The sequence below is a fragment of the Pygoscelis adeliae genome, unplaced genomic scaffold (genome assembly GCF_000699105.1).
Source record: "Pygoscelis adeliae isolate BGI_AS28 unplaced genomic scaffold, ASM69910v1 Scaffold27, whole genome shotgun sequence".
NCBI classification, from domain to species: domain Eukaryota; kingdom Metazoa; phylum Chordata; class Aves; order Sphenisciformes; family Spheniscidae; genus Pygoscelis; species Pygoscelis adeliae.
Window position 1 is genome coordinate 684,803 of NW_008825410.1, and position 15,644 is coordinate 700,446.

At 35.7% G+C, this 15,644-nt stretch overlaps 1 protein-coding gene across 1 annotated transcript in view; it reads left to right on the forward strand.

Annotated features, from left to right (window-relative positions):
• SLC25A13 (solute carrier family 25 (aspartate/glutamate carrier), member 13) overlaps window positions 1-15,644 on the forward strand; it is an 83,023-nt gene that overhangs the window by 42,590 nt on the left and 24,789 nt on the right. Inside the window, exons 9-12 of the mRNA XM_009330493.1 lie at window positions 599-683; window positions 1,137-1,295; window positions 8,188-8,240; window positions 9,289-9,369. Of these exons, the coding sequence (XP_009328768.1) occupies window positions 599-683; window positions 1,137-1,295; window positions 8,188-8,240; window positions 9,289-9,369 (378 nt within the window). The remainder of the gene's footprint in view (window positions 1-598; window positions 684-1,136; window positions 1,296-8,187; window positions 8,241-9,288; window positions 9,370-15,644) is intronic.

Sequence of the window (15,644 nt, forward strand, 5' to 3'; positions counted from 1 at the left end):
GTACGGAACGCTTAACACCCTTGCAGAACTTTGTTTTCCTAATTCTTTTGTTTCATTAGATAGCAATTTTAAATCTGAAGCACTTCTGAAATTTATTTTTTATTGGGTTGAATCTAGCACTTATATACTGTGAGCAAAATGAAATTGTGGGGGTGCTTTATGAAACATTATTCTCCTTTAGCTAATATGTATGAACAATGCTTGAATACTTGTTTTGATAGCCTGAGAAGTAATAGGTATACCTGGTTTTGGCGATAGTAGAAAGAAATTCCAAACTGGATTTGCTTTTAGCTGTAGAAAATTAATGACTTAAGATGCAATATGTGTGCCCTCATATGCACATTTGGACCACTGATTTTGGAGTAGTATCAGTCTTTCTTTTCTTTGCTATTCCAATCTGAGGAGGCTACATTATATGGCACTTAGAAATCAGTGGAAAAGAAATAATAATTGAAAACAAAATCCTCAGTGTATTGTAGGATTTTCTCCAGGTATCTTTTTACTTATATCTGTCTGATCATGAGATGTTCTCTCATGAAATACAATGTTCTGATTATTTTTCTTGTTTTTCCTTTTGTTTTAAATCCTGCCTTGACAGAAAGCTCCAGGCGATCTGTCTCGACCTGTTCTCATCCAGATTGCAGAATCAGCGTACAGGTTTGCCCTTGGTTCAGTTGCTGGAGGTTAGTCATGGCTGAGCAAAAGAACATTCCTCTTCAATGTTTGGGTTTTTTCTTCTTTTCTTCTGCCCTTCTTCTGCCTTTCATTTAAGCGTGGAAGGCTTCTCAGTCTTTCCCTTGAAGCAGTGTCTAAGGGATGGGATGACTATAAGATTGACGGGGAAGAGGTCATCTGGTCTACAAGAGTTCTGGAATTTACGAGCCATTGGAGTTTGCAGGTGGTGTTGCTATCTGATTTGTCACCAAACCAGTTTCAGAAGAATCAGATTAATAATGAGGTAGGGCCAGGAAGTGCTTTTGGTTAAAACTGTGGGAGGTAGTTTAATGTATCCAGAATATATTGTGGAGAAAAAAGATACAACTGATATTTGGGATATAAATGTGGAAGATGACAGTTGCAGTCAAACACTGCAAATGCAAAATCATGTTTTCTTATAGCTTGATTTTTATTTGCAGCTGTTGGAGCCACTGCAGTCTACCCAATTGATCTGGTAAAAACTCGAATGCAAAACCAGCGCTCTACAGGCTCTTTTGTGGGAGAGCTTATGTATAAAAATAGCTTTGATTGCTTCAAGAAAGTGCTACGTTACGAAGGTTTCTTTGGGCTTTATAGAGGTAAGTTTGAAAGGTGGTATATACTAATGATAAGATACTAATAAGAGTTTAGCGGAACTCTGGATTTTTAAGCCTATTTTATTAAGACTTCAATTTTGCCTGGTTTGTGTTTTTGCTTCTGTTCTGCTATAGGTAAAGGGTTTGCAAACTTCTTAGTAATTAAAACCTTATTGTAATGAGAATATTTCTGTAGGACCTTTCTGTCCTTTCCTTCCTCATCTATTTCCTACAGCAAAAATATACTGTTAGTCAAGTTTTCATTTCCTTAGCAGTCCTTAGTACCAAGAATATTTTGTCCTGTTTGATAGAAGTTAGATCATCCATTTTTGTTTTTTTTGTTTCAGTATTCTTTCTTAACTGTTTTCCTTCTATTTAAAAACATAAAAACATAGAGAAAATATGGTACCTTGTTATTAACCAGATCTCCTTTTTTGATATCTTTTGTGACAAAAAGGTTTCTCTGAACCAGTTGCATGTACTTCACTAATCATTGGGAATAGTCATCTTTATCAAGTTTTATGTATACCTCTTCTTATCTTGTCACTGTTGAGTCAGCCAGAGAGATTAGCTGGGTTTCAGCCCACTTAGCTTTGTATACATAACTAATACTCCCAAGTTATGAAGTTAGCTGTTCCAAGCTCCCTTTGTAATCAATGGAGAAAGCTCCAAAAGCTCATTTACTCTGTTCAGGGTGTAAATCATCCTCACTTTGGGTATCTAGGTAAGTGCCTGCAGTTAGATGGTGGCTTTTTTTTTTATTTTGTCCTTGTCCTGGTTATGGCATCAATGGTGCAAGTTCAGGTGACGCAGAAGTAGTCATAAAGAATCATGAACTGCATGAGACTGCAGTTCTTCTCTGTCACAGAGATAAAGCAACTTATATTTCTGGTATCCCAATTACTGAGATCGCGTATCCCCCCTCTGCCGTATTCATTGGGGAGGATTTGAAACTTGCGTTACTTATTTCATTTTTAGCTGGCTTGCTCAGAATTTTTTTTTAACTTTTGAAAATAACAATATTGTAATGACAGAAATTAATTGCTAGAAGTAGTTGAGTCAGGAATGAAGAACGGAGGATTTCAGTAAAATATTGTTATGATGTGGCAAAGCTATATGCACCTGAAAAAAAAACTTAACCGTTTATAAGACAATGTGTGAAACAACGTTAAAAGTAAGTGGTGTGATACATGTGCTCTCTTTAACATATGACCTCAGTTACTGGAGGTTGGCTAAGTAGGTCCTTTGCAAAATACAGACTTTGTAATTATTTCAGCACAGTTGGAGACTGGAAGGCTCTGTTATTATTGACTGAGTTTGAGGCAATTTTTTGAGTAGGCCTAATAATTTAATAAAGAGTATTGACATGGTTTCTGTTTTGTAAGAATTTATAGCAATCAGAATCGTAAAAATTCCCAGTTATTGCCTAAAGAACAAAATGTATTCCCTGCAAATGTATGTCTGCTTTTTCCAGGATCCTGAAAGAATAAATATGCAGAATTCCACTATTATCTGCTTCTGTCTCATTGAAGCTCTGAAGCACAGTGATTTTTTCACCTGGAAAAACAAACCTCAGAAATGTCATAAATGTGTATTCTTAACTCCATTTGCTTGTCGTGTTTTTGGAGTGATTTTTTTATTGCCAAATTTGGGGAGCTTTAGGAACCTTCATCAGTATAACTTGTCTTTCCATTCCCCATCCCCTTTACTACTTTTCAGTCTTCCAAGGAGTACTGAATAATGAAATCTCAGACAGTTTGGTGGAGCTGAACTTCTAAACCCAGGGCAATAATCTAATTTCTGGATTATATAGTAGAAATTGTGTGATGGCAAAGAACACCATCATTTCAGAGACAAATTGAGACCTGTGTTTCTACAGATTCTCTACTTAAAGGGCACCCTGATTTAACTTCTCTTTTTAAAGAGTCAAATAGAGAAAACTCCTTAAAAATGTGGAGCTTCCTCTGTGCAGTTCTGTAAATTTGTACTGTTGCTTGATTTCTAAGGAGATTATGTTGGAGAAAGTTGAGCAACTGAGTGCAGAATGAAGGTTTCCAGTTAAGCTTGAGAGGACAAGGAAATTTGAAAGGAACATTTTATAGATTAGTATATTTACGGAATTTAATGCAGTAAAGTTATAGCAAGAATCATCTCATTCTAGTCTTAAATACTACACTAGGTAAGACAGACTACAGAGTACATTACTTTTTGCTGCTCATTGGTAACTGTTATTCTTTCTTACACTGTGGTGGGTTCAGAGTTAAGTAAATGTGGGTTTTTTTCCCCACTGGAGGAGGAAGTAGTCATTGGTAGAGTTCTCCTGCTTAGCTGAATAGTGATGCAAAGCCTTTTAAAAAAAATACAGTGGAAACATTTGGAGCGGTGGTCTCTTTGTCATGCTGCACTGCAAGAAAGCAAGCAGGAATTATAAACCCTACTCTGAACTCAGCCATTTCAGATGATATTTTTAATGCAAGGCACATATTTCCATCCGGTGAAATGAACTGGTTTTTCTTTTTTGTATCATTATTTTATTCCAAACTTGAAAAGGGCAAAACCACCATGTTCTAAACCACCACCTCATATAAGGATAAATTACACCATCTTGTGGATATAAAGAGAGCACTAAATTTTGTTTAATGTGAATTTGGTTCTAAGGATAATCAGTGTTTTCACTGAGAAGATACTTTGATTTTAAAAAAAAAAACCCAAACATGATATAAACCTCTGTAGAATCTTTATAATATGCATTATTTGAATGCTGTGTTGTTAGATTCATTTTTTTTTAAGGCTGTACATCTGAGATAAATTTTTAATCCATTTCTTTCTCAGCATGGCTGAAAAGAATACTCATATACCTATAATTTACTGTTGTGTCTACATTTATACCTGAAATACATATTTAGAAACTCACAGGTATTTATATATATGCAAATACAATAAAATTTTGGAAGCTGTGTTTTGTCAACATCTCTTCCAACTGATGAGGTCACCTACATTTCTTAATATCATTTTAATCAGAAGTCCACCTAATGAGTCACAGAATGCTTCACAGTCTTAAGCAGTGCATGTAATAGAGATTATTTCACCTATACTTTATAGAAATTCTATGGGAAATTTAGGTACCAGAGATAAAATGTAGCTCATGAAAATGTTCAGTAGCCATGCTGTTAATGCCACTTCTCCTTGAGGATGAAAGACAGGAAATGCTGTGGAAGACTCTGTTATCTGCGATCATTAACTGTTAAAGAACTCGTTAGTTTTATTTCTTCCAATGGTGCTTCTAGCACTGCTGTGACTCCATATGCCTTCTAATCTTAGATTTTAATCATCCAAATTCATTATTACTGGTGGTCTCCCATGCTAATGATACAATGACCACGATGGAAGCTTTCCTCCAGAAGTATGCAATGAAGTACCATTTTTGTAGAATGGAAGTACAAGCATATTCCTACTCCAAAGTTCTGTCAAAGCACAAAATCTTCAAGAAATACCCCATTTCCAGTCTGAAGGAGCTGTACATGAATGGCAACTGGTCATTAATTGTCCAATTTATTGTGTGAATCATCTAGTAGAAAAATTTGGCAGTATTCTGTTACCGCCTTTCTATCAGTTGTCCAAATGGTTTCAAATATTTTACCTAGACTCAGCAACAACTCCTTCAGTCAGTGGGTTTTTCTAATACGAAGGGAAAAGCGCGTCTGTTACACAGTGTGAAACTGCAGTTTCACTGTTGAACGTCTGAAAAGATACTTTGGCCAAATAAGATTTTTTTACTCAACGCCATCACCGCAGCTGGGCTGGATGGGCTATTGCGTGTATATTCACAATGTCTTTAGACTGCTTTCAGAAAGTACCTTGTATGATGTCGTAAACTCTGAATGCAGCTCTCGGTGCTCTCTCTCACATATACCTTCCCATAGAGTCCTACTACGATAGTGTGTGAAATATGAAGTGGTACGTGGTAATTGCTACTAAAGAGCCTTGGATATATAAACATGGGTTGAATAACATGTTTGCTGTATACTATACTAGCAGGCTGCCTATGAGCAAAATGTTATTCTCTGATGTTATGAGGGGCATGCATTTTTAAGACAGATATTTCTAAGCCTGTCCTACATCTGTGCATGTGTCATATTGCCGATCTGCTAATGCACAGTTAACACTGAAAAATTCCCAGAATGTCAAGATAACCTCAACAGAAAAATGACATTTTCGTACGTGTCCCTTGATGTGCCTTCTTTCTTCCAAAACTTACCACCTTTATCATGTTCAGAAATCTTTCAACAATGTTTCAGGACTCCCATCAAAGGGATAAAGAAAAGATAATTTAGTTTTGATAGTCATAATGTGTAGAATGCACAGGTACCACTTACAGATAGCTTTATTACATAAGTATGAGAGCAAACGAAGAGTCCCTCTACCTTCCTAAGCTGCTGGAGACAGTTGGCCTAGCTGGTATCTAGCAAGACTATAAAATGTAGTATTAAAATTAATGCTACCTTTTTTAGAATACTGTATGCTATCTGGCAGTAGATAGACACAGCATTATCTGTAATTAAACTTACAAAGCACTTTTATACCTTAAAATCGTGTGTGAAGTAGAGAGAGAAAAAGAGAAAAATGCTCTGGGTTTTTGGTTGTTCAGTTGGGCTTTTTGGGTTTGGGAGGGGGTTGAACTTCTACCTGTTCTATTTAATCTTTCTCTTCTACATTGACGTTTTATGGAAAGTTTTGAGTCGTAACAGTCCCATTCAGATTTGAGTGCAAAAGGAGTGGATCAGATGGGAAAAAAAAACTTGTGCCAAGATAAACATGTTTTTCCTGCGATTTTACAAGTGCCTTTACAAATGCAAAGTCTTAGGAGCTGAAAAACAAAAAATGGTAAAAAGGCCATCGTCAGATCAGTCTAGTGAAAATGAATTTGATTTGTCCTGCTTATGTTGCTTCCAAAACTGGAGGTTCATACAGATCTCCAACAGGACTATTTTTACCATTTTACATCTTGATATTTTAGAACATCTGTTTCTGTAATTTATTTGATATGATATAACTACAAAGTCATGTTATATATAGCTTAGGTGTAGTAGTATATGTATATGTGATTTTAAAATTAATGATCTCCAGGTTCTTTTGGAATTACATATCTGCTTACAGACTTGCTCTAATTCTGTTGGATTAGGCTTAGGATCAGAGAGTGTGCTTGTAAAGTAAATGGAATGGTTTTTTAATCCCTGAAGATACAAATTAATTAGCCATAATGTCTATACAAAGCCACACATGTCCTATAGCAAGATGTAAATATCACGGCAGTTACAAAGATAATTTTGTCTGTATAAGGCTAAAACTGAAAAAAACCTATTCATTGTATATCCTTGTGTTTTCTTCATAGTGCTGCAGAAAATGTAATATTGAATTACACAATTCTGACTGTCCTAATGGTTTTTCATTGAAGTCTGGATTCAAGTCACCTGTGCAACTAAAACTGTTTAAGAAATTCAAATTTTGAAATTTAACTTGGTCTGCAGAATCTCTTCTTTTTTGAGCATCTATATATGAACTTAGTGTTACTGTATTCTTTTGTTTGAATATTCAGCCATATGATCATTATTTAACATAGTTGTCTTGGGTAAATATTAGGTGTATGTGTACATCAGCTGTATATGCAATTCATTACGCTTTTTGACACTTGAAAAACCAAAATGCTAATACAGGTGCAAAATTTTAAAGGGCTTAGTATATAAAGATGGCTGGCCCTCCTGCTACCACAGGCCAAATGGTGCTATTCTCCAATGTCATTTCCTTATTAAGAGCATCAGTAGTAACCAGTAAAGGTGATGGATGGTAGCAGGATGGAAGAATACACTAATCCAGTGCACATACATTTTTCTCTTTGTTATTCTGACGTTTAGCTCTTCAGGAAAATGCTTTTCAGCAAGTTAGCTCTTAGAGGTGGAACCTTACTTGTTGTCTTTTTCCCCAAAAATAAAACCATGGAGAGGTGAAAATGTCAGGCTTTGTAGAAAGTGCCCAAAGGTGCTGCCCGAGCTACTAAAACAAAGGGGGTCTGCACCAGGAACTCTAGCCAGGGTGATTTTCTCACATTTCTGAATGGTGTCCTAATTCTGTTATGCTGATGAATGCTTGCAACACCATTCTAGCCGCAGGCTTAGTTGGTAAGCTTCGCGTATTTTTAGGTTGTATTGTCCAAAAGTTTACAAAATACCGACCGTTCACTTCAAGCAAATGAAGCCGGCAGTCAGAGATTCCCACTTCCAGTTCTGTAGCGCATCACTTCTGACAAAATAAAATAGGAAATTCCATACCTGGGAAGAAAGCAGCATAACTTCCTTTGTTTTAAGAACTGGTGAGTTAGCTGGGCAGAGCTCAAGAATGCAGTCATACATGTTTGAATGTTTTGCATTATTTTGCTTCCTGTCCCCTTGGGTCCTGCCATCTAATGCCATTATTTTTGGCAGAAAAAGGTACTGCGCTCGCGAGTTTTGAAGTGGGTGCATCGTGTATCTCACAAAATTAATTAGAAAGTCTTAATTTTTGTGTGAAGATGCAGAAAATAGTTAGTTTAGGACAGAGTACAGAAGCATAGTTGGCAAATCTGTATTAGTGTTTAAGCATAAAGTGAGCTAATACCACTTTTTAGTGATTTAGCGATTAGGATTTAAAAAAGCTAAAGAAACAAATACGTGTAGGCAGTGGTAGCGCTTGAAGTGGTAGCACAAAGTTTGTTCTGAAAATGGAATGTTTAAGTACTCTCATTAAATATAATAACACAAAATTGCCCGTTTCTAGGTGGTGATCTCTACATATATTTGTTGATTTGTTTAGTTAATACCAAGTTACTCGATGCATTGAATTTTCTATTTCCATGTTACAGGTCTGCTACCGCAGCTATTAGGAGTAGCACCAGAGAAGGCCATAAAACTTACTGTAAGTTTGCAAATTGATCGTTTTCACATTTCTCCACGTTGTAAAGTCCATCTAGTTACAGTTAGCACATTAAGAATTTTTATCCTTAATGTGTCAGCGATGTGGCAGAGTGTATTCCATCATTTTTGCTTGATAGAAACTTAATTACAAAAACCACAAAGCAACTGTTTATATCTGACTTGTGAACATTACAAGTGGCATACCAGTCACATGCAGATATATATGTAAGTACATTTTAAGAATCTTACTGAAATCTTATTTTTGGACTCGCTCCAAAATATAACAAGCTTATTCAACTTGTTCAGTTCATCTGCTTGTTTGTAAGTAGTGCAGGCCTTTGGTTTCACTTCTTAGCAAAAATGAATAATTATTTATTGGACTTGGAGGGCTTTTGTTTTTGTATCTCCACGTGGTTCCTGTATGTTTAACTCTAGTGCAACAGGAGATAATGTGAGCATGTAGTGAAGTGTTGGTAAGAAAGGAACTTGTTTGCATGAATTTTTTTCCCTGTTTTACTTCTGTAATTTTGTTATTTCTTGAATGATTTTAAGGCACTGAAAAATTTCTTATTATAACCCAATCTTAATGTATTGATTATTCACCAATAAGCTAGTATTCACTAAAGCTAGTAATGTGCATTTTAAAAAAGAAAGGTACTTAATGCTGTTAATTAAATTACTATTGTGTTAAAACTTACTATTGAACATTCTGATATTAATTTGAAATTATATTTAAATTTGTAAATGTAGTGAGCATTTCTAAAATCTTAAATTATTTTATCCTTAACTTTCAGATAATTATTTTCTTCAATTAGTGATTGTTATCTTTTTCCAATAATAAATAATTGAATTATGCTGCAAATCTTTGTAGAAAGTAAAACATAGTCAGCTTTACAATATGTCATATAAAATCTAAGATTTGTTTGATATCTTTTAGCTTGGTAGCTTCATGGATGTATTTGCATTTTCAGTTGCACAGAATTTGCAGCTGATGAGTGTTTTCTCCAACCTTTTAATTTATCAGCTGTCATAACTGTTTGTTTTTTAAGGTTAATGATTTTGTGAGAGATAAGTTTATGACTAAAGATGGCTCTGTCCCACTGGCTGCAGAAATTCTTGCTGGTGGCTGTGTAAGTATCTTTAATTTCCTTCGTATGAGATTCATGAAAGTGCAGTGTGTAAGAGCAACTATGTGGACTAAGGCTTCTGTTTAACCACAGATCCAGTTCAAGAGCAGACTCTACTAGAGCATCTCAATTCTTTCCTAGATAGGCCAGCCGTTCTTGATGAAAGGGTAAATTTTTCTGTGCATCGTGCCTTTTAACTGCACTGTATAATTCCCACAGCTTAGAATTTGTTTCCTTAATAAAGAATGTGTCTTTATTCATGTTGGCTGTAGCTTATGGCCTAAAGAGGATTCATGCTAACCTTTCCAGAAGTTAATAATTAGTTACTACTTTGTGGCACCCACTCTGCCACGTCACTTCTTTCCTGATGTGTTATTGCGCCCACTAATTTTCACTTTTTGCAGTGATACTGGCTTTTTGAAATGGCAAAAACTACTCATGCTGCTTTGAGTTCGTAGCAGACGTAGGCTGTGTAATGTTAACTCAGTACATAATGCATTCCTGAATGTAGGCTGTATTTAAAACCCACTAAGTTTTTAAGAGTGTTTTGCTTGCACAAAGTAGTATCTTAATGAACAACTGGCATATTACTGGGTAAATGATAATACTTCACGGTTTGGTCTAGTTCTGTCTGTTCATATTACAGCTTACTTTATCTGGTGTATTGATTTTGTTCAAGCAAATGTAAATACTTTAGGTAAAATGAATAGTTGTTCAAAGACCAGTGCACTTTACAGATAAAGAACACTGTTTATTTAAACCGGCTTTGATCACTGGGGCAGAGCAATGTTGGTATATTTTCAGTCTATCTTTGTTTCTGCTGTCATAAGACAGATGAGGTCACATTTTTAAGCAGCTTCTACCTGTGTCGAAAACTACAGTGAGCAGCAACTTAAAAACAAATGCTTGTGTCTTAACCTCAGTAGGTGCGGAGATTAGTGCTGTATGTGCTTGCAGAGAGCGTACTACGATTATCTGAGCCTCAGGGTGCAGTGACTTGGTTGCGTTGCAGGCTGAGAAGCCCTGGCTTTCTGTAATTCTCAGGAGATGGGGCAGGATTTGGCTGCTGTCTCACTGCTCCTTCTGTTTGATCACTGACCTGTTGTAGACTGCCAGGTAGGATCCCCTTGTTCTGTAACTTTAGGAGCATTCAGGGGAGAAAAAAAGAAGGGGGGGGGAGAGAAGAATGTGGGTCTCTAAAGCCCTAAATAAAAAGCATGCTGTAAATGAAGGAAAAATGCAATAAAGTGCTTGCAGAGTAAAAAGTATTTGCCCCTTACACTAATAAAACGTCTTACGAACATATTAGCCGTAGAGAATTCAGCAAAATTTTCATTTAAAATGTCATTTCATCTAGAGTTTTTATTTTTACAGACTGCTGTGAATTTTTTGATCCAGTACAAAAAGCACTCTTTACAGAGACCCGTCATTCATGAGAATGCTGCAGCAAGCTTTTTGCCAGTAGTTCATTGTAAACTAAGTATCTGCTTTAAGAGATGGGTGGCTTGAGACGTATTTTAAACATGCTGTAAATGTTGGCTTGTCCTATTTGGTATTTGAAATATATATTAACAATGAGATGCTGCATGAAGTTGTAGCAGTAGACGTGCGGTGGCAGAATGCCCTGAGTTTTCTTTCAACTGGAGTGCTCCACTTAAGGGCATAGTCTAGTGCCAGGTAGATAGGTTGGAACTTGTCTTTTCTGCAGGTGGTCTTTGGGTTTTTTTGTAATTTTAAACCCAATTCAGACTAGCAACAGAGACTCTCATTCCAAGTGGTGCCTAGATTTTTGGGGTGAATTTTTCTCTCACGGTGTAAATATATGCATAAAATACAAGATGCCAAAGACAGGCTTTTTCCTATAGCTTTCAGCATTGTAGTGGCCTAACTTTTTGTCCCTGTTTAAGCCAATGTGAAACCTGCGATTTCACTGTGGAAATGGTAAGGACACTGTTGAATGCTTTTGAAAATTTTCAGCCTTGGATTTTTACCTCATTTCACAATGTAGTAATCGCTTATGTGGGAGGCAAGAAGACAGGAGTGCATGATGTGTTAGAGTCTAAAAAGGGGCAGCCAACTAAGACGAATTTTATAAAAGACACCTGCCCTATCACCTTTCCGCTCTCCGCATCTAATTCTCAGCTGTGATTGTGTTACAAACACAGATGTGAAATTTTCCTTCTTCTGTGCTTCTGTTTCCTTGGAGTGTATTCATTGCTTATGCAAGGGCTGTGTGCTGGGATGCATGCTAGATTTTGATGTTTCAAATACCAGCCCTGTGAGTACAGTATAGCATTAATACCTAAGAAGGGGAGGACGGAGCAGATACTTGGATGGTTCGGGTTGTTCAGTAACACAAAGGGCTTTGGAGGGGTCAGTATCACCTGAGTAGCTCCACTCTGCTGTTTGCCCAACCATTGCCAGGCGTTGACTTTTAAGTCCCCAAGGAGTTCGCTTTGCATCATAATTACTGAGAATTAGTACACATGGCTGACTTTTGCACTTGTAACTAAAGCTGATTGTTTCATTGAACAAGTCTTTTTCTGTTTTGTAAACTGTTTTCTCTCCTGCAAAAAAAAAAAAGAAGAAGAAAAGAAGAAAATAAAAAGATCTTTTACTTCATGACCTTGTGGCACTTAGTTCCGTTAACAGCTTGTTTCATAGTTTTTTGTTATGTGAAGATGAAAGTGATAGGTTGGTTGAGATTTATTTTTTTGAGACTCCCAAGAATATAATTAAAAGTATAACCTTTATATTTTTATACAGAATCTTAAAGAGGGTTGTTATGTAAATTACTAACTCAAAATTTCCATCTCCTTTGTTTGTAAGAAATTTTGCTAGTGACTATGGTATTTGTTACCCATAAAAATATATGTAACTTCCAGATTTGCACAATGCCTGACACCCACCATGAACTCTGGTCTCTGCTGTGCATTTAGGACTCTCATCACTCATGCAAATACGATCTAGCCCTTATCGTTATTAGACTAGTAAAAAGCTTCAGTTCCAAGACATAGTGTAATGATACTGTAGAGCTAGGATCTGCCGAGCATCTAAACCACAAATCTGACTTAACCTCCTTGAATGAAAAAGTGCACAAATATGCTGGGTTTGATTTCTGCTAATGCTGTAAGTTACCTTCAGGAATTCTTTGAAAAAAGGATGACCTTGGGTAAGCTGTAAGTACAACTTGAAATCTTTTTTTTCAGTGGCAATAATCTTGAAGTTTCTATAAGCTTCTTTTCATGGACTTTCAAATTATTTTATATTTTAAATAAAAAATGATCACTAGTCATACTGAGTTTAGCTGCTTGCTTATTTTAAACTTAATTCAGTTAAAAGCTTCTGTTAAAAGTAACCTGATTTTTTGGTACAGCACTGGTCATTATTCTTGAGTTATATTAACCAATTGAAAACTATTTGTAAAAGTGGCATAAATACTATTTTTGGGGGTTTGAGGTGTTGCCTTTAACACTAAGCTTGTAGGTGAGACAGTCGTTTTGCTTAGTTCCTTACATAAAGCAGTTCCACGTTTAATTGAAAAATTTACATTGTGTGTCTGGAAGTAACCAGGAAAGAGATGCAAAGATGCAAAATAAAGAGTGATCATAAAATACATACAAGATACTAATAAAAACAGAAGAAGTAGCATAGCATGACTAAAAAGAAATAGCTATATAATATACGTTGCCTTGCCTGCATATAGTAATACAAGTATATAGGTAAATCGGAGGCTTAATATTCAGCAAGAAAAGGGAGAAACATTTTGCTTTATTAACCTTTCCTTCTGCTCTCCCTCCTCTTTCCCAGCACACACAGTCTTTTCCTTCCCAGCTGCTCAGTGTGTGCTCACTATTAGCCAGTTTAAATCATGTAGCGCAGTACAATTACAGACTCCGTACAGATCTGCTTTTATTTAAGTTGTCAAGACAATTTTAGGCATATTTCTAGAGACTTTATAGTAATCGTAGTAAAGTTAAAACATATTGGACCTGCTTGAACAACCTCAACTCCGCTATGGAACATAAAAATCAGATACGGTTAAGATGGAGTTCATCTAGAAAGTGCAAAATCCTGTCCAGAATTAATTTTTATAAAGGAATATGATGTGAAATTCCAGATGAATTGTGCCAAATAACTGATCCAGTGCAAATAGTTTTATTAAGCTACTTACAACATTTATTTTATGTTTCAGAGAGTAATAAAGCTAAGTCCACATCTGAGCTGCATTTTCTTTGTTGCATTGCAGTAGAGGTAGAGGGTGGATGGACTGCAATTCCCACACTTCTTAGATATCTTACTTGCAGAAATTTCTAAGTTGTAGGCTAAAGGAGACTGAAGGCGTCGTCATTCTTGCTTTCATTATTCAGAAACCTAAATCTGATAAAATTCTATCCTATTTGGCCAGGAACGCTGAGCTATGAGTAAGGGTAAAATGAAACTGAGCATTATGTATGCCGGGGAAAAAAAATCTCTGCATGTGTATCTGAAAAAAAATTAACAACTGCTATCACACAGAAAAGTTTTGGTATAGTTTATTGAGATAGTTAAGTAATGATGATGTACTTGATGATTGCTCATTTTAGCTTTGAAAGCAAATGGCATACATCTCGAACTCTTAACAGATTTATTCTCAGAGGTCTATTCTCCCTGTAGTCAGGGAATGTAACTTCCATTACTTTCAAGGGGAGTTCTACCTGCGTGTGTAAAAGCCGGACATTCACATTTCTTGTTTAAGGAGAGGTTCAGAAGCTCCTAATACATTTTTTTTTTCTTGATTAAATTAAAAGCTATTTTCTTTTTACATAACATTTATGTTGTTAAATAAATGAATTAGATTTAAAGTCTATTTAGTATAAATACAATGTAACAGAATATACTATAATTAATTAGGTATTTTTGAAGTATAGTTTTCTCCTCTGAACCTCTGTAATTGTAGTTATTTTCAGCACACTGAAAATAATTTAAACTAATTGTAAACTTTTGGTACAAAAAACCCCAGCTAGATCCGGACTTAAATTTAACTTCACATTTGCAAACCTGTTGTGTTTCAACACTGCTCTGTTTTAATTGTCTCTGATTAATTTTCAGCTAATCTTAGATTTAAGCCTTATAATGAAGTTTGGGAAGGCAACATACAGTAACATGATCGCCTTTCCAAGAGGTTGTACCAAAGGGCGGGGAAGTTCCTGGTGTAGAGTTCCTGCTTTTCTTTGACCTCACCCCACATTTCCTTGCAGGTTTGGATGTTTTAAAAAATAGTTTGCTGAAATTTTCACCCAGTCATACCTGTTTAAACTGGCCTTTCCTGAAAATAGAGAGAAGTTATGCAGAACATGATTTCACTCTATTTTGAATTTTCCTTTTGGATTAGTTAATTTAATTATAATTTTTTTCCAGAGATATTTTCCCGTAACAAATTCGAAGTGCTTTCCCCTTTTGCTTCCCCTCTCTTCTTCCTTTTCATTTCCCTTCTCCCCTAAAAAAAAAAAAAGAGAGGGGAATTTTTTTCAAACTGTAAAACAAGGAGGGATGGATAGGTTTAGGTTGATGTGTTTCTGATTGCAGAACAGAACAATTCTGAACTATTAAAAAGGCCAATTTTTTCCAACAAACATACTTAATATTCTTCCCATTTGAAATGTATTAATTTTTTACTATTGTATTAGAAATAATGACTGCAAAATTTTATGTGACCATACATTGCAGCTTAAAACATGTAATTGTTTTGACAATTATATTTTATTACACATCCCTTTCTCCTATTACTATTTCTTTACAGGCAGTAAAATATTTTAGTGTTTACCACTGCAGGTTAAAAAAAACCAACCCCAAAACAAAGCCTCAAACTCAAATCAGGAATTAAAATCTAGCTTTCTGTGAGAAAGAGGAAGATATTTATGATGACACAGTAATTTATGATGTGACCAAGAAATAATGGGTCACAGTTTTAATACACCTATCATGCCTTAAGACTTGAAAGGTCTGTAAATCATTAAATGATTCTACAACTAGTCAAAATAGACAAGTAGAGCAGACAGAGCCAAATGTTAACATCTTTGACAGGTCTCTAACTTAATTGCTTTTATAATGCCAATCAAGTAGGCTCCACTTTGATTTTTTGGCTAGGCTTCTGAGAACTGAATTACCTGTAACGTGGAAAATACCAAATCCACAATTTTAATTTTTTCCCCACTGCAGACTTGGTCAGTGCTTATAAACAAACCATACTCCTGTTTGTTTCTGTTTAGCCAGGTCATTAATAAACTATTGTAGGG